Source organism: Cottoperca gobio, chromosome 13 (assembly GCF_900634415.1).
Source record: "Cottoperca gobio chromosome 13, fCotGob3.1, whole genome shotgun sequence".
NCBI lineage: Eukaryota > Metazoa > Chordata > Actinopteri > Perciformes > Bovichtidae > Cottoperca > Cottoperca gobio.
The window spans coordinates 2601691-2624239 of NC_041367.1; the positions used below are offsets into that span (position 1 = coordinate 2601691).

The 22549-nt window shown below is 42.8% G+C and overlaps 3 protein-coding genes across 7 annotated transcripts in view; all 3 read right to left on the minus strand.

Moving 5' to 3' along the window:
• rasa2 (RAS p21 protein activator 2) overlaps window positions 1-8016 on the minus strand; it is a 28529-nt gene extending 20513 nt beyond the window's left edge. The window contains exons 1-4 of the mRNA XM_029446092.1: window positions 7821-8016; window positions 4922-5045; window positions 1498-1601; window positions 1322-1416 (exon numbers count right to left, since the gene is read on the minus strand). Of these exons, the coding sequence (XP_029301952.1) occupies window positions 1322-1416; window positions 1498-1601; window positions 4922-5045; window positions 7821-7878 (381 nt within the window). The 5' untranslated portion in view covers window positions 7879-8016. The remainder of the gene's footprint in view (window positions 1-1321; window positions 1417-1497; window positions 1602-4921; window positions 5046-7820) is intronic.
• Window positions 8017-9439: 1423 nt separating this feature from the next.
• On the minus strand, window positions 9440-20477 carry zbtb38 (zinc finger and BTB domain containing 38). 4 transcript variants are annotated; one of them, XM_029446089.1, is made up of 4 exons: window positions 20198-20477; window positions 19355-19632; window positions 17122-17207; window positions 9440-14440 (listed from the first exon to the last, which is right to left on the minus strand). In XM_029446089.1, exon 4 carries the CDS (start codon window positions 14438-14440, stop codon window positions 10805-10807), a length of 3636 nt encoding a protein of 1211 aa, XP_029301949.1. In that variant the 5' UTR covers window positions 17122-17207; window positions 19355-19632; window positions 20198-20477; the 3' UTR covers window positions 9440-10804. The 4 variants fall into 4 exon arrangements, with proteins under 4 accessions (XP_029301949.1, XP_029301950.1, XP_029301951.1 ...); XM_029446090.1 differs by lacking the exon at window positions 17122-17207; XM_029446091.1 differs by lacking the exons at window positions 17122-17207; window positions 19355-19632.
• A 246-nt stretch (window positions 20478-20723) lies between these two features.
• Window positions 20724-22504, minus strand: fbxo36a (F-box protein 36a). Of its 2 annotated transcripts, none has more exons than XM_029446094.1 (4): window positions 22137-22504; window positions 21700-21808; window positions 21353-21525; window positions 20724-21192 (listed from the first exon to the last, which is right to left on the minus strand). In XM_029446094.1, the coding sequence occupies exons 1-4, from the start codon at window positions 22197-22199 to the stop codon at window positions 21052-21054; spliced, it is 486 nt and encodes a 161-aa protein (XP_029301954.1). In that variant the 5' UTR covers window positions 22200-22504; the 3' UTR covers window positions 20724-21051. The 2 variants fall into 2 exon arrangements, with proteins under 2 accessions (XP_029301954.1, XP_029301953.1); XM_029446093.1 differs by having other exon boundaries at window positions 22081-22504.
• Between the last annotated feature and the right edge of the window lie 45 nt (window positions 22505-22549).

Sequence of the window (22549 nt, forward strand, 5' to 3'; positions counted from 1 at the left end):
AGATAAACAAAACGCCCACACACTTGCACTCTGTCTCTGCAAATCAGCACTTGGCTGAGCTGGCAAGCGGTTTTCTTTCTGATGCAAGATACAGGAGAGCTTTAAGCGAATATAATACTTTGAAGGATCTAAATGAGTCAATGAAATCAGCAAAGTATCCCTTTGAATGCATAATGTTCAAAACCGTGTACATTGTTTGTTATTGCTCTTTGTTAACCAACGCTGCAAAACACACACAGCACCGGTTCGACTACAAACCGAGCCGGAGTGGTTGTACCTCCTCCATCGCTCACTGATGTAACTTTGCAGTTTAAAGTGTCTCCTTGTGAGTGAATCAGTGTAGCAGCACAAACCCCAGAATAGTCTGGCGTGGGCTAATGGCAGCTCGAGTCAACACGTTAGCTGCTGCAGCATCACAGAAGTAGTGAGCTGTAAATTCAACCAGACCACGAAATCGGATCAGAGAGATGTACAGCGGACATGCGACCGCCCACATGCGTGTCCTGCATGTGATAGAAAACAGAACGGCACCCTCAAAATACAAGCACCAGAGCAGGGCGGCACAATGTACAGCAGCTTTGTCAACTTCACTGATGTTATCAGTTATATATATTTAGTTTAAGTTTTTTTTTTTGGGGGCTTTTCACGCCTTTAATGATGGTGAAGATGAGAGGTTAGGAAAGGGGGAGGGAAGGGGAAGACATACAGCAAATGACCACGGGTCGGACTCGAACCACGGGACAAGGGCTGAGCCTTCGAGCTGCCGGGGCGCCCACATTATCAGTTATATTGTATTAGTTGAAAGAGAGCATCTATTGGTTGCAGGTTGACATACTGGCTGCATAAAACAATGATGATGGCGTTAGTCAGGATGCAAATGTTAGCATCTTGTATGGAGTCTCTAACAGACCAGTTATATTTGCATGAGTTGGTGACGAATGCGTGAACGAATGTTATCCAAACATGATGTGAAAATCCTAATTTATTTGTTTTAAACTGGCAGGTGGCCAAAACAATGACATTCACAACGATCCCGGTGATCTATCGGTTTACAGTAGTGGCATTTCAGGTTTTCAAACTGTTCAAAACTCGACGAGACTAATAAACCTGGGAAATAATCTCATCTGTATGCAAATGTTCGACTTCATGAGAGAGAATTTCCTGCTTGTTGTGAACACATGCGTCCCCTGAGCCCACAGGGAGGGGTGTCGTCTACAGGCATGTGCATTTATGAGTCAAACCCAGTGTGTTTTTAAGATTAAGATGCAAAATGCTACAAACTACCTACATTTGTGAATCAATATTAAAAAAAAGAAATTACCTGGACTTCTGAGTTAGGATCCACTGGATGAAGGCTACACCAGTGCTCCTTCCCACTGTATTTAAACAGGTCATCCTTCCTGATTGACACCTTGCCTGTCAAGTCACACACACAAACATTAAACTACATCTTAGAACTCAGGTGGGAAAACATACTTGTGTAAGTGCCTCACTTACCAACAGGTTGGTCCCTCTGGAAAACGCCCTTGGCATACACGTAGAAGGATAAACACTGAAATGGACGAGGGATCTCGAAGTAGAAGTCCTCTCCATAGAAAGGGCTGTAAATTAAAAAAGCAGAGGTTTAAATGAGTACACAAGGTTTCCTCTTGGTGGAGAGAAGCAGTGTGTAGTAGGTGATGCAATGTGTGATAATCTGCGACCAGATTAGCGGCTATATCCTGAGCCGTGACACATACGTACGTGCCGGCTTGGTAAATGATTTGTTAGGTTTGATTCGTCACTTAATGTACTTTACGTCTGTAATTTCTAAACTGTGAATCATTCTCTGCTGTTGTAACAATCATGCAATTACTGCGTTTACGACTTTATATTATATAGGAGGAAATAGACAATCACTGAAAAGAACTTGTTGTGCTTCAGCCAAAAGATAATAACATTATCATATTTGAGCGTAACCATCATAAACACATTGTTCATTTCCTGGGGAATTAAGTGTCTGAGCAGAAGGTGGACGTCACCGGGGCCTTCATGAATCATCGGGGTTGTGAGGGATATTTTTGCCATGTTGTGGGTTTAAATTTGTCACTTTTGTCGTCAATTCTCTCCAAAAACCTTTCATGTCATTTCCTTAACATGCAGTAAGACTGCGTTATATTCTTCTACCTTCCAAGTTAAACAAAAAGACATCAGTGAAGCTGGGACGAGTACAATATCTGGGAAGTAAAATGAAGAAATGGTGTTTTTAAACTGCTGAAAAGTGCCGTTTGGGATCATTTAGGCAGAACATACAGCTAAAAGCACAGGCCTGTGTTCGTCATGTCAGGATCAAAATCTGAAAGATATTCTTATCAACACATTCAAACTCACACCCGGGGGGCACATTCAGTTTCCAATCCTCCCAACCTGCATGACTTCAGACTGTGGGAGGAAAGAAACCCGTGCAGACACGGGGCGAGAACATGCAAACAGCGTGTGTCACAATACTGTATAACCGGGTTACAACACACACACACACACACACACACACACCTTGATATATGTGCTGCCTGCAGATGGACCACCTGTCCCAAACAGACTGAGCAGTACAGGCTGGATTTAACCGTTCATACGTTCAAGTAAAATCTGCCGTCTTAGGCCAGTTATGTTGATAAAAGACAAATTACACGTAAATGTAGCTTTAAAAAAAGGCAGCATGAACATGTTGGACACATGCTTGGTGAAGACATGGGCCAGTTTCTTTAAAAGAAATGGAGAAAAGGGAGTGCCACAGCCTGTCAAACATTAATGGAGTCATGAGTCTTAATGAATTATACTTTACAGTTCCACGTTTAAAAAAAGAAACGGAATCAGGACTTGTAAAAACAGGCGTATCTGGAAACATATTCACCGCTAGATCGAGGGAACAGTCCTGTAATTCTTAAATCCCTGCGCTGATGCCTCCCTCTTTATGCATCTTGGATGGTGAAAGATGTTGCCTGACACTTCCGCACTGGGTTTGGCCAACACATCCAGTGCACACCCACACATCCTCAACATCACATAGAATTATGCACCCATAACCTCCCTGTTCAGCAGAAGAACACACACTCCTTTCCTTTCCTAGCTTCTAAACACCGTGAAAGGTAAAGCCATTTGACCACAGCTGTTTGAACATGCCTGCGATTAGAGCTAAGTCTTTAAACCATTAGAAACAGGAGCCTAACGCCTCGAGTAAAACACCAAAATGACAGTTGGACAAATGTGAGATTATTAAGATGTGCTAAACAGAGGTTAAGGTAGCTGCGAGTGACACAGAGAGAAAGACAGGGGCGAGCGTGGGAGGACACACTTCCTCAGAGATTGTAAAATCCTTTTGAACGGCACCGAAATCAGGAAAAAAAAATAAAAGAGCTGTTGTGAAATACCTCGAGAAGGCAGGCCCGTGTTTACAGTGAGACGTGCAATGATGTAGATAGAAACCTCAACAAGGTTTCACCGGTGCCCATCTCCCACACCTTTCTCTGAACCGCTTGCTACTGGTGAAATAGTCCAGTTCAGTCTGAATCACTTAATGTTTCGCAGCTAAAATGGTACCCTGCACACACACACACACACACACACACACACACACACACACACACACACACACACACACACACACACACACACACACACACACACACACACACACACACACACACACACACACACACACACACACACACACAGCTCTGAGTCACACATACACAGTTCGTAAGATGAATTTCAAACCGGACATTTCTCACATGATCGGCTACAAACACAACTGCTTCAGAGTTTAGTATAACTGTTTCCACATGAGAGATTTTATCTGCAAGTTATTTCCATTTTCTTTTAGCTTTGCTTTGAAAACAAGCTGTACATCCTACGAAGAACAACAACAGTAATGTCTCAAAGCGCTCCCGGCTTTGCCATTCTCTGGATTTAATTGGAGTAATCCAAAGTCACTTATCGTAATGCTACCTTTAAAACGAGCCTTTATCCCAGAGATGGATGTGAATACTGCGTGTACAAATGGCGGCTATTTACCAAACTTTAAGATGAAAAGCGGAGATAATCAAGCCGTAACTAAACTTAAGGAGAATAATTATTAATTATAAAGGTCGTTCCTGAAACGCGATGTTGCATATTATCCTGACATTTGTTTCAGTAATGATGGCGGGTAAACAAACATTGCATTTAAAGAGAAAGATTCCAGTGTTAAGCGTTTTCTTGCTCTTTTATCTGTCGCAGCCGAGTGACCTTCGACGTTCCAACGGGTGAACGGTCAAAAACTATAAATACGATAAATATTTAGAGAACAGCAGCAGATCCTCACGTGTGCAAAGATTTGACGTTGTTACCTGATTGATGGGAATCTGAGCTCCACATCCAATAACTTCAAAAAGGTTCACGACAAGTTCAACGATGAACTCTGAACACTGAACCTGAAACTTCGCCCACATGAAAACAAAAGGATGTTTGGACTCCTTGTATAGTAAACAACTCTTATAGAAGAGGAGCGCAGCGACTAAAGTGATGAAGCCCAGCACACAAACACAACTCCAATCATTTCCCCTCCAAACTAATCTTTCAATACTTTGATATTACTCATAAAAGTCTGATGATATGGACCTGTCGTTTTAGATTTAGAGTATATAAATGTGCACTTTACATTATATGACTGGCAGTACTGTCTCTGCTCTTCTTAGAGATGTTATAACCACCTTCTTTACTGCTACATTCAAATATACCGACATACACCACCTTGAAAAATGACTTTTGCACATCCTTAATTATGCAGGTGTAGCGTTTCATGCCCCTAAAGTATGCATGGAGTAACAACTTGCTGTACAGCATCAGCCGGAAACCTGCAGCTGGAAATAAGTCAGTAAGAAGACGCAGAGGAAACCTTGCTTACCTGGCACTTTTGTCGAACACCTTGGTGCGGAACACCTCCTCCTGGTCCAGACTTATGGTGCAAAAGGTGCAGAGATCCTTTTGTCGATTTGGACCTGAGACCGGACCTAGGTTCTTAGCTTCACCTGCAGCACCAAGAGAAGAACATCGTTACCATCTCGACTGTGGCATCAAAACAGCAGTCTCTCCCAAGTTAAACACATTTAAATCATTATTAAGTCACAGTTAGCACAGCAATGACAACAGGCTTTGGACAATCCACTACCGTACTGTAACTCTCTCCAGTTATAGATATTAATCTTACAGGTACGCTTGACTGGGAAGTGAACTAAATGACATGTCAACAGTGATATTTTTTCTTAATTGAATTGAACTGCTTTATTCTGTGTTTTTAAGCATTTTTAATCACCAGGTCTATTTGTTTTGGAGGAGGGGACGTCTGTGGATAATTCAGATAAAAACCACCTGAACGATGAACACTGAAGGAATCCTAACCGAGAGACGGAGTTGGTGGTGAAGACAGCATCTCGCGTGATCCCCTACACAACCCTCTACATCTCAGATCTTGAAAGAAGCTCAACTCTGCTCATTCATCGCAACACACAAGGGGCAAGTGAAAAAGTAAGATCGTGCCGCTAATCTTAAATCAAAAAAGGGGAAAAAGTCCTAAAATAAAAGTGTTTATTTCCCTGATGCAGATAATCTCAAATCAATATAAGCACATGTGATGAAAGTACACATCCAACATCCCGTTGTTAGGGCAAGCTGCAGAGCGGATGTAGCTGATGTAGACTTGAGGTTCATATGTGGTTAAAAAAAAAAGAAACATTGACTTCCTCCTCATAACCAACGATGACGCTACAGCGCTGATTCACAAATGACAAACTCCTTTTTAATAAACACCACATGCACACACGTTCCCATTACATCGCAGGCAAACCCACACTATATGCTATAAGGTTTTGTGCAACACTTTCATAAACGAAATCAGAGCTAGATAAATGGCAGCATCAATAACTTCACAATGAATGAGATTCAGATGGCAGTAGTCTAAATTAGTCCTCTCTCTTTGGATAGGTACCCTAAGCCAAGGTGGAGTCCTAGTTAAGGAAAGCCAGCAGGGAGATCAGCTTTTTAAAACAGGCTATTAATAATAGTGTATGGCTAATCTTAGGAACCAGTGAAAACAGCCACTAAGCTTGGACCAGGACGACCTGGGTGGAAGTAGAGCACACAAGAACATATGCACGCAGATACAAACGCATACAGTATGCATGGACGACCGACACTACTGCAATCTCTTCTCTTCAACAACATTTCCACTGAAAACAGAAGCATGTCACCCTGTGAAAACCATGACCGAAAGGTCAGAGAGTACGCCTGAACAATAGCTTCGCTAACTGCTGAGTGAACAGACTTTTCCTGATTTTATTCTGACAATGAAGCAAACTAAAGGCATGTATCATCAAGTCCCATAAAACTGCTATAAGAATCACCTACATCTTTACACAACGCCACCTCCATTGATGTAGGCTTAAAGGAAAACGGACAAAGTGTGAACGAGGAAGAATGGAGTTTCGTAAGACTGCAAAGTGAGTTACATGCCACGGTAGTTCCTCTATTTTGTTCTGCTTACCGTTTTCTCATTAATTCATAGTAGTGAAACTGACATTTGTCTTCCTATTGTGTGTCCATGCATACAAGCCTTACTCAAATATATAACACGTTTAAAGTCAGAATAATAATTAGTATTATTTAAGAAAAACAAGCTTATTTAAATTGATTTCTTCTTAAGATCGACCACACAGAATTGTACTGAAGCAATGGGGCACATTTAATTCTAACCATAATCAATGACTTTAAACCAACACAGAGAGGATGGTGTACACTAATGAAAGTGTGTTAAAACTGAGAATAATACATGGGAACCACAACTGTATTTTTAAAACTAAAAACCACATTCACACAGGTACACAGGGAGGATGAGGAAAATGGCTTGTGAGGTTAAGCTCACATGCATCCCTATTGTATTACTATACTATTGCTGCAGGCAAGACAACTAACTCACCCCCCACGGATACTTTAACAAATCATTCATGTGTCATATAATAAGACATGATAATTGCATATAAACGTTTCTGGATGAATGCCTCCACATGCAGGTCAGGGAGCAAAGACTGAAGATGTAGAGCTGTGTGTGGAGGCTCTGCCACCCATCAACCTACACACCATGTGACACAAAGTGCAAGTTAACCAGAGATAGATATAGATATAGATATAGATATAGATATATATATATATATATATATATATATATATATATATATATCGTTGAAGGTGTCACAACTTAAGTAGAGCTCTTTGCCTAAAAGCCTGTTTGATATGCGTTAAACGTCAGGTTGGTTGTATTGTTGTTATCCACCAGTAGCTGTCAGATGCCTGCAGTGAGTGACATTATAGCTGATTAGGTTAAAGCGGTTAGTGGTTAGCTAGCTTACTTTGCCACCAACTTAGCTTACAGGGCAAGTCCACACACAAAACGCCTTCATTTTTAAAAACGTTTACATTTCCAACACTCGTAACAACACCCAGTGTGCTGGCGCGGCTTCACTGAGGGTCGCGGAGCCCCGCGCGATGAATGAAATCATTCACAACAGAGCTGCTAGCTGCTGCTAGCATGCTAGGCTAACTTGACGTTACCAGCCAGCACACCGAGCAGATCAACTGGCTGCCGCTGCCTCCACACTGTTGATGGCACGCCGCGCCCCTCCGGCTTCCCCTCTCTCCGCCGCCCGCTTCTTCTACCGACCTCTCCCCCCCCCCACACACACACACACACACACACCACCCCCCCCCCTCCCGAGACAGCCGGGAAACACCGTCTCGCCAGTCAGACTTACATATTTTCCCCCGCAGGCTCTGTAAAATCCGAATCCTCGCGTCGTCCTCTTCCGCCATGGTGAGCGCTGACTGTTGTCGCTGCTCCGGTGCGCTCAGCGCTGCTTTATCATATCCGTTTATGAATGCAGCTAGAGTGGAGGAAGCCAGCCCCACTGCCGCGTCACCGCAGCTCCCGTAACACTGGTGCTTTAAAGCGTCTGGACACACATCAAGCTTCCTCATAAGACACGCGCTGTGCTATGAGCGGCGCTTCAATCTGGAGACAGATGGTAGGAGTTTTTAAGGGGATTTAAAGTCTCTCTGTAGAGTTGCTCATTATTATTTATTCTTACACGCAATGCTCAGGGAGGACTAATACCTGTGGAGCTACTTAGCTTAGCTAGCTAATCTTAGAGGCTGTATAATAATCTTTTGTTTGTATATAAGTACATTTAGTTGAGTATTTTCCATTATATGCTACTTTCTACTTCTACTCTGCTTTAATTGCATCACACATTTAGATTATTGAAAGAAAATAGAAGTAAATAGGTTATAATATATTATTATAAGTTATTCCACCCAGCAGTATATATAGCAATTATAATAATGTGTTACATTAATGCATTACTACTTATAATTCAATATCAGAATATATATAATTTCCATTCTGCATTTTATTTTTGGTAATTTAAGTACGGTTTAATACTAATACTTTGTTTATAAGATTGTGAATTACTTTTAGTAGTAATATAGTATTTTTACATTATAATAATACATCATCAGGTGTTAATAAACTACCACTGCGTCTGGTGAGAACATTCCCTTTGAACAATATTGCAAAAAGAAAATTTACAAAACTCTATAATAATCAGAAGAAATGTCCAAAAAATATTATGGAATAATATAAAATGTCTGCAAAATCTAAAAATGCACACATCACAGCTAGGTAGTCTTGAAAAAGTGAGCATGCTGCACAACTACTCTTTTCTCTTCATTTTCATTGAACTATTATATATATATGACTACGATTTTTGTTTTTGTTTGAGCTTTTAGCAGGATAATTCATTCAGCAATTACTGTGTGAATGCTTTTTTCAATGGACTGTTTAAACAATACACAATGTGTGGCAGAAGTTTCCCTAATATAATATTATTTTTCATTTATAATGAAAATGTATTAATTTGAGTCTGTAAGAACGTCCTCTCTCTCCCTTGGGTGAAAACATGACATGCATCACATGTGCTCTCTTTCCAGGTGATGTTGTTGTTCTGATCCTCATCCCCGACCGTCAGAGGGAGCCTGAAAGAGCGGCCAGGTACGCGGTCTAACTTTTATAATGCGTTTTAATGTATTATCTCCCGTTAACATGTAGCTCGCACTAGTTCACAACACCTATACATATATCACATCATTTATGTAGGTACAATAGGTCCTTTCCAGCTTTACCTTGGAGTGATTGCAAGCATATGTTCCTCACTATACTACAATATGAAGATTTTAACACTAGAATAATTAATCTTTGATTATCTGAAAGTGTAATAGTGCCGACGCCATTAGCTATGCTTACAGGTTGTGAAAGAAAAGTAATTGAAAATGCTGCTCACATTTAAACTGGAATAACACATGAATTACTGCAATCAGGGTTTTTAATATCATCATCCTTTATTAAATGAATGAAAGACGTTGCCTCCATGGAATAATCAGTGTGTTGTACCACAAATTCATGATCTGTTACATCACAAGCCGAGTCTTAGCTAGAAGCGAGGGATTTCGAGACATCTGGAAACTGTGTCTTGAGGCCCAACTCGTAGTACAGATGCAGATTGTGTGGAAGAACGAGGGAATGGACTTCTCAGATGGGCAGCAGGTCCCTGAAGGGCCAGGAGGTGCAGATCACCTCCATGTGGCTTTATATTTAGGAAACGATTTGCTGCGGAGCAGGTTTTGACTTTTTAAATCCTTTAAAGTGTTCCACTCCAAACTTTAACTGCATGACGTTTAAGGTTTCTGTAACTATCACCGTCAGAATCAGAACGAATACGTCTGCTTATCAGTTGTCTTACCGTATCTCTAAACAGGCTGAAGCAGGACAGGAAGTTTAGATTACAACAAACATTTATTTAAATAGTTTTACATGTTGGATACATATTAAACACACAAAGGTTTATTCTCAATGGTTCCATGTGTTAATTAGAAATTAGACATAGAATCAATCAAAGTATTTAACCATCAGATTAGCATAGTCTAACTATAAAGTGCAACTCACCGTCTCACTGAAGGTGAGGTTCAGAAATGTGACAGTTCTGTTTTCCCCAGATATATTTTTAAAAAGTGAAGACGTAGCTACACTAGGCAGCTGTTCAGTCCTCCAACACACCGTCCTCTTGTTCTGAAGTTGCTGACAGTCATGCCACCGAGTCTGCCATGTATGCATAGACATAGTCTGTTTCAGAAGGTCCTATTATCCAAAAAATATCTTCTACAAAAGGTGAGAATTCACTCCGTTGCTGAGTTTAGGAGAGAAGAAGTTACAGCCTACACTGATATTAATGGTGCATTCCATTTATTCTGTGGAGCCAGAAACCGCCCCCTGAAGTCGGATTTCTGACTCGGAAAGTCGGGAGAACCTCACCAAGCCCGACCCCCAAAAACGAAAATGACTCCTCGCATCAACAGTGTGAACGCTGTTGTTATATTCTGCTTATAAGCACTTCGTCACATTAAACCACGTGTACACACAGTACTGTCCGACGCCTGTCTGTGGACATGCGGTGTTAGTGTGTGTGAAATACAGCGTACTAAGTTATCAACTGGTGTTGCTAACAAAGCTAACCTGGCTAGAACTTGGTTTTCGGACTTATTGTACTGGAGCGCCGTCGACTCGGGTGTGACTTAATTCCCACCTCCGATCTTCGACTTCCCAGTACAAATGGAACGCACCAAAGCCAAAAGGCTTGAAGTCAAGTTGCATTCGCCTTTTGTTGTCCACAGTCCTCAAAGATCTTTAAAACAATGGCTCCTCTTTGCACACCCATTTCTCTTGCTTGTGTATAGAAATGTTGGTCGCTTTAGTTTCCGAGTCATTTCTCCTGAAGAGTTTACAGGACTTGTCCAGATCATTGTGACTGCTCGTTTTTGGCCCCATCAAAATGTCCTTGTTGCTATAACCGTGTCTGTCACAGGGTTGCTTTTTTGAGATGAGATGCATAGAATGCTGTTCATTTAACCTTTTTTTCGCCATTTTATGTTTCACCTTTGAGGGTGTCAGAGAAAACACTGGGTCGCTGCAGGGCGATAATGGACTTTGATTGTTGGAATATGGCATGTCTTGGTAGGTAGTTAAAGACATAAAGTCAGTCGAATCCTCAATTTTAGAATTAATTTGATCAATAGAAAGATGTCCTTCTTCCACCCTTTCACTTTTTATGTTAGTGCCCCCTTGGCTGTCACTGTCTTCTGTTTTGATGATATCTTTTTGATGGTCTTCGCTCAGGTGCCCCGAGTATTTAGAACAAGGTGTGAAGTTGTCAGAATTATATCCCTCATTTGTTTCCTGGTGTTTTTTCTCATGGCTTCTCTTGGTGGCAAGATAGAGAAAACGCTGGGGACAGAAGGAACAGCGATACTTCTTCTCTGGGTTGGAGCTCCGGGGTGTATTATCGAAGCAGGAGCCATTTTCCATACAGCTGCTGCAGATGTAATCCCCACCGGCCGGTGCCTCACCGGGGGGACCCTGTTTACCACAGGTCCGGCAGAAACATGGGTGGGAACCAATAACATGAGCTCTCAGACCGGTCTCTGTGATAAAAGAGCTGTCACAGATGTCACAGTTGTAGGTGGCCCTCGGGCTGGAGTTCCTGCTGAGACTACGTTTCACCTCTCCACTCCCACTGGACATTCCCTCTTCTGTCAGCCAACTACTTTTATCAAGGTGGGCTTCACTGGCAGCCGTTCTATCTGCAGATGTTTCCGGATAACCGTGAAACAAATCCTTTCTGTGCTTGAATCTCAACTTCTTCGTTTTCTTTTTAGCTTTGTAAGAATAGTAGGGACGCCAAAGCATATCAGCTGTGTCACAGTCATTGGGATCTTCATACGTCTCTGGCTTCGTGGCGGAAGGGACGTCTTGTCTCAGGCGGAGTCTGGGGCTCTCTGAGTTTTCCCGTGTTGGAGGGCACTGACTTGGACTTGCCTCCTCACTCAGTTCTCTGATTCTCCGTTTCTTTCTGGGGAAGAGCTTGGATCCTTTGATTCGGCGGCGGATGATGGCTTCATTGCCTATTTTCACTGTTATCTGACAGAGCGGCATGGCAGCACCATCCACAGATGGACCGGGGCATGCAGGTTTGGCGATGTACGTTTCTGTCTTTGCCCCCACCTTTTTACCATGCGCCAGATTTTCATTGCTCGATAGAAGTATCTCCTTGGTCATATCCTCAACTCTTTTTGCAGAAGCTGAGAGCTCACCTAACTTTTTAACAGCGTTCAAAGAGTTTAAGAACGGCACATTATGACAGTGCTTAGAGTTACTTAGTGCTGGAAGATCATCTTTGTAACCCACTGCAGGAGGCTCGTGGTCTATGGAGGGTGAATCTCTGTTCTCAGCCTCCTTTCTTGTGCCTCTCTGAATCTCCAAATCCCTTTGCTCAACATCTTGGTCACATGGCTTGCCGAAGCTGATGCGAGGCATGACAGGTGCCACCATCTTTGTCGTTGCCATGAATGTCAGAGGTGCAACGGTATCAGGCTGGCTGATCAGACCGTTTTCTTCAAATGGAGGGATAAGAGAGGTGCTCTCTGGCGGGGCTTCGTCACCTCTTTCATCGCTCTCTGAATATGTCTCACTGTAAGTCTTGTATTGTCTCTTTCGAAACTTCATAGGCAGAAGCCTGTAGAGTTTGATTGGATAAACACTGGCTTTCAGACCACCGTTGGCCGACTTTTTCTTAACAGCTAGACTGGGATCAATGCCGTGAAAAGACTTCTGATGGTTCTTTAAGATATAATAAGTCATGAATGTCTCCAGGCAGAAAATGCACTGATAGCGGCGCTCACCTGTGTGCCAGATTTCATGCTTCGTCCGGTACTCTGCCAATGCAAACACTTTATTACAATAATGACAGGGATATGCCCTCTGCCAGGAATGTACATTCTCGTGCCGCTTCAGACTGGATAGGGTGATGTAGACACGTTTACACACACTGCAGTTGTATCTCCTATGGCTGCCACTTGGCCTCACTGCCTTCCCAGCCTGTGCTGGCTCTGATTGGTCCACTTGAAGGGGCTCTGGGGTGTAAGGGGTGGAGAGGTCCGCAGAGGGAAGCTGCGCCACGACGCTCTCCGTGTTCGGCTCGTCGTCTGAATAAAGTTCCACCTCTTTGGTCGATATGTCCGTAGCATCCAGTTGAGGCGAGCCTCCCGCAGCTTTGGGGCAGACATGCTCATGGTTGCGCAGCCGCTTGAGGTGTATGAACTTTCTGTGACAAAACTTGCAAAACAAATGACTGACGAAACGCTTTTTATGTACCTCTGAGTGAATGGTGAGCAGAGCTTGATTTGTGAATATCTCCGGACAGTGGTCACATCCATAGATTGAAATGCTGTCCTCTGGGTGAGGGGAAAGGGTTGGTGGATCTAACTCCATTTGAACATTGTCAGTGGCTGTATGTCGCCCTGGGCCTATACCTTTTTCTGTTTCTGCCTCTGAAAAAAGCGGAGGTGGTGTCATGACTGCAACAGGTGCTGCAGAAACGCCATCAGCTACTGTGGGGCTTATTGTATTTGTTGTATCTGTTTGTGGTTCAGATGGTCTTGGAAGTATACTTCGACACAGAGCGCCTCTCAGTCTGTGGCGCTTTTTAAGCGGGCCTGCGTTCCTGTAAATAAGTTGCTTTGACTGAGATATCGCTGGCTTACAGACCTTCTTGTTGTCCTCCTGACTGCTGTTGTTGCTTTCAATAGATTTACTCACTGCATATGAATGCTCTGAGAGGGCTTGGGTTGTCTCATTGTTCCCGTTGAGGCAGGAGGTTGTGGGGCAACTTGATGGGAGCTGTCCCTCATCTGGTGACGGCCTCTTCACATGGGTTTGAACCAGAGGGGTGAAAAGACTGTTCCCAGGACACACTTCAGTGATAGAGAAGGCATTGGTGATGCGTGGCCCTCTGTCAATGTCCTCCGGCCTGACAGCTTCCTTCTTTGTGTTTGTTGACACCGGGGCTGTGCTGGAGTCTGTGGATTTAACACATTCATCCTGCCTCTCTTGTTCCGCAAGTTTCTCTAAAAAGGGAATTCCAAGTCTCTTCCCAGCTGCCACCAGCCCCCGTGTGTCCTCTGCACCCGGCGTTGTCACCTTTGAGCAGTAGATAAAGTTGAGGATACTGGCAAACACCTCAGACTTCAGGTCCATCAGCTCCAACACTTGGCTCGAGCTCCATGTCTCAGGAGTTGTCAGGGCGTTCCTGAAGTACCCGCTGCACGCTGCCAGGATGTTCCTGTGGGCCCGAAACTTAACATCCTCCACCACAATGGTAACGTCACAGAAGAGGCCTTGTGAGCGCTGCTCGTTGAGCTTGCTCAGCACAGTGTGAGGGTGAGCACTATCCATCAGGTTCTGAGTGCACGGACACACCACAGTCATCTAAACAGAAGAGAGGAGAAGAAATAATTACATTAGATTATTACAAAATGGTGGCTCTGACTGTGGTTTGATATTGTAAAATGTGTGTACATTTTGTATTTGTAATACTTGATCTATTGTAGAGTTTTAACACTAGATGGCAGTAATGTCCTGACAGATGAGCTCTGGTCCACTGTTCTGCGAGTCAAGCGTCATAATCTCCATCCTGTTTCTTAAAAGAATAATAAATTGAAGTTTAAGACCGACTATAGGATCATCAATACATCATTATTAAATTGCGGACGCTCTTATCGAACTGATTCTGGATCGTGTCGCTACTATCTTAAGTGTCTTGTTTTTCTTATTCTTATTTCTCTTGTGTAGAAGAGAACATTATACTAGTCTCATTGTGTTGTTATAGAGAAGACCTCATTGATGGAATACTCTAATAAACCTTTGTTTTGATATTTCAATAATCGTGATCTGTAAACAATGTCAGTGCGAAGATGTGGAGCAATGATTGTTTTGAGTCATAGGTTCATGTGTGTTGATACTGCTGCCAACAGGCCTATGAGCAACACATTGAACTCCTGAACGCTGCAGTGGAGCTGCTCAGTGACCTTTAAAACACCCAGGACGGAGTGTGACTCGCAGCTACTTAGAAATACTGCACAAATACATTTCTAGTCGAAGGACACGACTAAATATGAGTCAATAATGTTGCCACTGATCTAGAATTTGTACTCTGAAGATTATGATTCAAAAGGTCTTGTGACCTTTTTTGTACATGGGGATATTCTTTGACGCACTAATCCCAGAACAAAGTCATGAGAAGATGAGAGAATAATCTTTCTAAACACAACAGCAGCAGCTGAATTAAAGGGAAGTCTGGGCCGGCATCTGCTGAAGCATGCAGTGACTCCCTCAGTCATGGATTTCTTTTATCAATATTGCTCGTAATAATTAAGTTTGGGTGGTAATTCCTTCAGTGTGCTACCTCAGCTCTGCAGGGTGCTTCAGTTGTCATGATGGTCTTATTGTTCTCGAGGTCGGGGTTAATATAAACATGACATGCAGACAGTTACGCACAAACATCTCTAACATCTTCAGTGTGATGAAGCTCAGAAGCTGCTGTGAGAAGTAGAAACATTAACATTTTCTGGCCTGTTCAAAGCAGCACACTTGCTAATAATAAAACTGTAGAACTAACGACACACATCTTAGTTATTACACACACTGCACACATTTCTTGGAGCATTTTGGATAAATCCTCTGCAACTCTTAGAGGAAGTTAAAGTTCATTCATTCTCACTTTGGAAAGAGGATGTTGTTCTAACTGTGACCTACTCATAACCGAGTCGGTGTAGTTTGAGTCTATATGAGTCATTTAGCACGTCTCATGCTTATTAACTTGTCTTTCTAAGTGATGAATCATAACACCTGCATCGACGTTATTTAAATATCTTCATTTACGGCTGCAGTGAAAGTCATACAGCGGGTGATTTTCTTTCCCCGGACATGCTTTGGCGAACTGCTGCGGCTCTATAGGCATCATGGCAGTTAGAGTCTGTCTGTTAAACTTGTTCTTTGTTCTGGCTGCTTATTAGTGGAAAACTGGAGAAGAAGAGTTTAATTTGGCCTGATGTGAGATTTAATCTGTTCAATGTACACTGGGAAGATAGTCCCGAATGATATTAAATTAACATTTGATATCTAATTGTGTTTCATGTTTTACTAATATTTCTTTTTGTCTTCAGCATTACGCACCATCATTTGGAAATTAGTTAAAAAATATATTTTAAAGGACACACACTTACAGTCATTTCTGTTCACTTCAGAGGAGTTGAGGAAATCTATCAGTGATGTCATTTTCTGTTTTGTTTTTTCCCCCCATTAATTTCTAATTTTGTGTTCGTGCAACAAATACAATATGGCCGCCGTTCTTTAAAGCCTCTCCGACTGCTGAAAACACAACCAGCCTCCTGCCTTCTTTCTCAGACAGGCCTCCGTTGTCATGGCAACATGCTATGGCGCAGCACTTATTGGGATTCAGCTGGATGGCATGAGACCGTATTAGCCGTCCGGGTATTCGGTCCCCTCTCTCCCGCAAACATCCTGCCCTCTCTGAGAACCTGCAACACACAGCAGTCTGCAGAGCATCGAGGTTTGCCTTTGTCTCCGCTTGAATGTACTTTGTGTATGTGTATTGGTCTGTGTGTCTTTGTCTGCAGCAGAAATGCTACCCAAAGGACTTTCTCATCTGATAACAGCAAGTGATGTGCCACGGCTTTGTACTCATTTCTCAGTTTGTGCTGTATACAGACGCTGTTTCATATTTTCTTCCGGGTTGCTGTTTTACTTTACCGCTTTCATTTTTTTCACAATTTATACCGATGTTGTTGTGGTGTGTTGCCACCACATGCTGAGCGGAATTTTTTTAATTGTCATCGGTTGTTTATGATTTTGCCACACCCCACCATACTTTCCCTACACAGCTCATGTGATATTATTTTACAACCTGTAAAATAAAATAAAAAACCCCTCATCTCAAACCACAAACCAAGAAGTGACAGTAAGGCACACAGGCACAGTCTTGTCAAACAAAGAGCGAACTGTCAAAGCAAAAGCCACTTAACGCATCTCTGCAAAGCGTACTTCCGCAAAATACAGGTTACAAATTGAGGGAAACCATGCAAACATACCTTTAGTAAATCAGAGAGAAGGATGCCGGGCGGACAGGAAACGGTGTCATGCAGTATGCCTTTTCTGTAGCCCTCAATGTACCCAACTATACAGGAAAACAGTTTTGTGAGAGCAAAGCGAAAGTAGTTTTGTTTCTATGATGGTCGCTGAACAGTGGTGTTGTCAGAAGCAGAGCTTTTTTCTGACGTCTTTCCTCCTCTCCCTCCCTCTCAGTGTGCAGATGACTCAAGCTCCAACGTCCTTCGCCTCTATCCATGCAGCCCAGGTCCTGGGTTAGATCTGCCCAGCCGTCCTCTGGCTGTCCCTCTTCTGTCCTACTACTAACTCGCTGTTTATACGGCATGTAGCTAAACCGGAGTATGGGTCTGCCTTTGTGCTAGCTGGGCAACTGAAGCGTTCTGGAGCCACTGAACAGGAAGCGGCAACTTTTATTAAGCGTGGTAGAGGGCTGTAGGGAGAGCGGAGAGATGCTGGGTGCTCCATCACACACCAGCTCTGTGCTCGCTGCTACAGCCAGAGAAAATGCTCAGCTGCATTGCTGGTGGCAGCGTAGAGTGAGGGGGTACTCTGCTGTACAAATGCCGTTTTAAATCTCCCCAGCACCGCACCAGCTAGATCTCGCTGCATCGATGTTGACCCAAAGGAAACACGTCTTTTGCATGAAACAAAATGATCTGTTGCCCATATAGAGACAACATGCACCTTGAATGCATAACGCTGCAGCATCTGTTTCATGCTTGTGCACACAGACTCTGTCTGTGCAGCAATATATAACACCAAAGCCTTTCGTCTGTGCTCACGCAGTCTCTGTGGTTAGGTAATGCAGAACCAGCGATGGCAGTGACTGCTGTCCTATTGTGTGTCAGAGCAGTCACAGGACAGATGTTTGATGCTTTTTCTCTCAAGCAGCGTGAGCGTGCAAAGTGAAAGCAAGGCTGAGGGGAATATAGAGTCCTGCTATTAGCAGGGACTCTCGGTATACCTATATAGAGGCTGCTGATTGATGCAAAAGCAGCAGATGCGTCAGCACTGCAGACGAGGGGGAGGGGAGGAGGCTGATCCCGACGTGGCACTGTGAGCCTCTCGCTAGCCCCTGAGGACAGCAGCAGCTCTTTAATTTACACAACTGAGTGCAGTCCTATGACTGTGTGTGTCTTCTCCTCGTGCTGTCCGAGACCCACTTCAAACCAGTTTGAAAGCAATTTAATTTCATGTACTGATAACTGCACGAGACAAAGTAGCAGGTGCAATATCATTATGCACGCACGCACTCATTGTGTACCTAAAGTAAGGAAGGAAATGTGCTATTCACAGAGTGTTTTTGTTTTTAGGCTCTTAAATGACACATAATGATCACCCTTAATCTTAGCTGCTGAATTGTTCTGTTCCCTTTTATGAGTTTGGTTCATCACATTATGTTGGTTTCATAAAGACACAAATACTTTGTCTATTTGAGGTGCTAACAGCAAGACCTGCTTCCTATATTAGCCTGGGGAGCACTCATTGTACCGCATAACAATCCAAGTGATGAGGCAGAATTGGCAGAATATACTTTCTATAACTGGAGCCATAAAATCTAAATTTGGAAAACTAGGGGCGGAGCCTGACTGGAAAAGAAGTGCGATCCACTCCACCTTGTTGTCTTCCCTTTGTCCTTTTAACATTAAATAACAAACACTAATGTGTACGTACAGTACGTACAGTATGTACTGTATACCTTATTAAAGCATGTAGGCTGAATAGCATCTGTGTTAAGCCAATAAAACTATACTTTATAATAGTTTTTAACTCCAAACATAGCGGACCCTTTTAACCATTGCCGATGTCCTCCTTAATGTTCTCCACGGTCTGGCACACAGGGTTTACAGGGTTGTTAACCATAATGTTAATGAAACAGAACTTTTCTTTTTATAAAGTTACATTCAAAGTAGATAACTGCCGTTACTTAAAGCTCTTATATATTAACACCTTGCACCAGCACCTTGTCAACCACATTTGTTATCACAGCTAGTATGTGTTCCAAACCACAGGACAACACATACAGGCCTCTGATGCTCAGTAAGCTCAGCTGCGGCCTGCAGAGACGCTGATCAGCAGGGAGGCACAGACCGCCCTACAAGGCTGAGTAGGCCTCATCCTCATTCTCAACGCATTCACACGCTTAGCATACAAAGACACTCATCCCTGGTAGCACTGCTGTTACTACCCGCACTCATACTTTGAGTTGCCTACCAAAATGTCTCTGTGCTGAAGATCTTGCAGGACTTGTCTCTGCCACTGTGGAAGTCTCTCTGGTGTTTGTTTAGGAAGAGGAAAGGACAGTGACTACCCGGCTCCCGTCCTCCCTTTGGAACTAGATTAGGCATTCACCATCTTCACTGCTGTCTGGAAGTTGCCTGTGGACTTTGGTTCTGGCAGAGGTTCCCTGTTCCTGCTGTGTATCGTTGTCTTCTGGAGGCTGCTGCCACTGCTGCGTCACTCCCGCTGCATCCCTGACCCACAAAGAGGAGCTGTGAAGGAGGGGTGGCGTGGTGAATGTGTGGAGGCAAAGGATAAGCAGGAAAGAACCGGCACCGCTTTACACTGTTCCAGCAAACAAACGGATGAGGCTTCCGCTCTGCCTCGGTTTGGGGCCTAGTTGCTGCGGCGGTATTCAGGAAGTGGGTCTGGGAGACAGATCCTTTATTGTTACGTAATGAATATTTTTCCTCCTAGACCAGACTCAGCTGAGAAGGCGGTGTTCAGTGGCTAATAATAGGCCATAGTAGCTAGCAGTCGAGGCTGTATGCGGTTATGTGAGATCATTCCAACACCCAGCTATCATTTGGATGGAAGAATATTTAATATTGAGGGGAGTTTTAAAATGGCGTGCTGGAAAACAACACATTCTTCTCATCCTTTAACACAGGACAATGGATCGACTTATGCTTGTGTTTCTATGCTGTCATCCTTTCGTGACAATAAGAAACAAGGACAGTATTTTAGTCTGTAGCTGTGTTGCTAACATCTATTGTACCATATGTTGTCTCTGGTCCACTAAGGTACCTGTTAGAAACAGAAAAAAACAGAGCATACCTTTTGTCTTAGGTTACTGTAGCTGGCTTGTTCAGGTTTCAGGTGAAGTAGTAGAGCTGACCCGTGTAGCGGAAGCCTCTACAGACGTATTTGTACAAGGTTTCAATCCAGAAGAAGTGTGTTGTGGTCTTTAGGCCTGGATATGGTTACCAGAATTACAGCACTTGTTTTGCACACGTTACCTAAGGGTTTATTTGCTTATCCTCCTCCCATCATCTGACTCTAGTTTTCATTGCCATGTTGCTCCCTCTGCTGGCTGAACCAGTGGACACAGCACAGATGCCATGCAAACCCAGGTTGGCTGTAAACAGAGACAGTGTTGAGTGCTGAGGGCCTTCAGCAGAGGGCGCAAGAACAGTTCTCTGGCAAATGTAAACAGGAAGTAGTCTATATGCTGAAATTGACCATTGAACTTGATATGATGTCAGCAGGACTCCGGTTGCTCACTTTGTTTTTATGTATAAGCCTTTTTAGATTGTGTTTTCATATGTTTATGATTCAGGAAACATGATAGGACACTGCTGTGTTACATAACATGCTACTTTTAATTTACCAGTAATATGACACAATTAAACTCTTACATAACATTCATGTAACAACATCTATCTGTTGAACACTGGTGATAACTGTCGTCATCCAAAGTGAAATAGGATATTTGGCACTTTTAAACTAATGAAATATACATTTTCTTTGTAGATCACACATTTAAACAGTGAATCTAAATCTTAAGAACATTTACTAAACTTCACTGAAAACACTGGCTCTTATTTTACAACGTATACAATGAATACTAACTAGCCATCAAAGTGACAGCATTTGTATTGCAGTTGTTTCAGAACAGTAATACAACTGATTTACTGCTGCTCCTTACTGGTGTGGAAAAAGGTAAAAAACATCCTCCTCCAGCCCATGGCATTTGCTATGCCCTCCATGTCACTGGTAAACTCTGCACAACTCCTCACAGTCTGTTCCCAAAACTTCTCAGAGTCGCAGAGCTGGTACGGGCCAATCAGAGCACAAGATAACAATGAATACCACAGACAGATTTACAGGTGTGGTGTACAAATACATATGAGCACAAAGGTACACGTCAGAGAGAGCAAAATGGAAAATTAACACCATTACTGCATCCTTTAATATAGACACTGTTCTCACCTTTCTGAATCTCTGTGAAGCTTGTGCCAGCAATGTCGTATCTTTCAGATCTAAGTGGGACATGATTTTGAGCAATATGTCATCCGGTAAGCGCTCCAGATAATCAAACTTTCCTTGACAAAGTGACTTTGTGTGTTCCAGGATCCTCTGCCCAAAAACTGCAACAACTTGTTCTACAGATGAGGGGTGGAAAGCACAGCCTGGATGTCAAAATGATAGATTTCCATTCGAGCAAAAGCTGGGACCAAAATGTAACACTTTTAAGAACAAGTGAAAAGAGTTCAGTATCACAAACATAATGTACTGGGCAGGGATTAGGTGTTTTTGTTCTGATGACGAATCCTTACGCTGTAGCATTTTCTGATGTAGGAAATCTTGATGGGATGTCTTCAGCTCTGTGGGTGCAGCACCCCGGCAATCAAGTCGAACAGAAATCTTCCATGATGTCAATATTACCTAAAGTTAGAAAAACAGTGAGTGACAGCCAAAATAGATTAAATATAATTATAACAAATGACATGATGGATTCTAACCCACTGCAATATTTGTTATTGCATAGATGTATTAGTCATATGCTAGGCAATTCAACTTGAGATGTAACCAGCTAGCTAACGTTAGCTAGCTTAGTAGCCTACGTGAAATTTAAGCTAGCCTCCGTTACATATATAGTTACACAGTGGTTTTGAAAAGTTATTCTTTATAAATAGTAACTAATACATATACTCAACCTCATTGTTGGTAATAAGAAGTTGGAAAAAATCTTTTGAAGGAGGTGGACCCTGACCATTAAGTGTAAATAGATGCTTCCCGAGCAAAGATGCCATTTTGGACGCAGAATTGTTACCATGACAACTGAAACTAACCGTTTTTACCCAACGGCTAAAAGAAAACCGTTTGTAGGCTGTTATGTGACATTATGTGAGATAATGTTTAACAACATAATCATTTTTTAGAAATAACAGCTTTTTGTTTGTGTAATAAGAGAGGGGGGGGGGGGGGTCACGACCCAGCGGATTGATACTGCATATTTGTGACAAGCTAATGTTACCAATGACTTCAGTGTTGCAATCTTTATCTTTGAATAACACAAATATAACGCTCGCGCTTTTTGTCGGAAGACTTTAACCTATAGACGTTTATTTAAAGGGGGAAACATCCAGTGCTCACAGCGGCATCGTAGGCTATAAAACAAGGAGA

Coding starts and splice junctions, on each gene's coding strand:
- fbxo36a (XM_029446093.1), bottom strand. CDS start 22,176: ATGGCATCTTTGCTCGGGAAGCATCTATTTACACTTAATGGTCAGGGT. Junction 21,809..22,080: donor TTCTTATTACCAACAATGAG/GTTGAGTATATG, acceptor TTCTAACTTTAG/GTAATATTGACATCATGGAA. Junction 21,526..21,699: donor ACATCAGAAAATGCTACAGC/GTAAGGATTCGT, acceptor CCTCATCTGTAG/AACAAGTTGTTGCAGTTTTT.
- zbtb38 (XM_029446091.1), bottom strand. CDS start 14,440: ATGACTGTGGTGTGTCCGTGCACTCAGAACCTGATGGATAGTGCTCAC.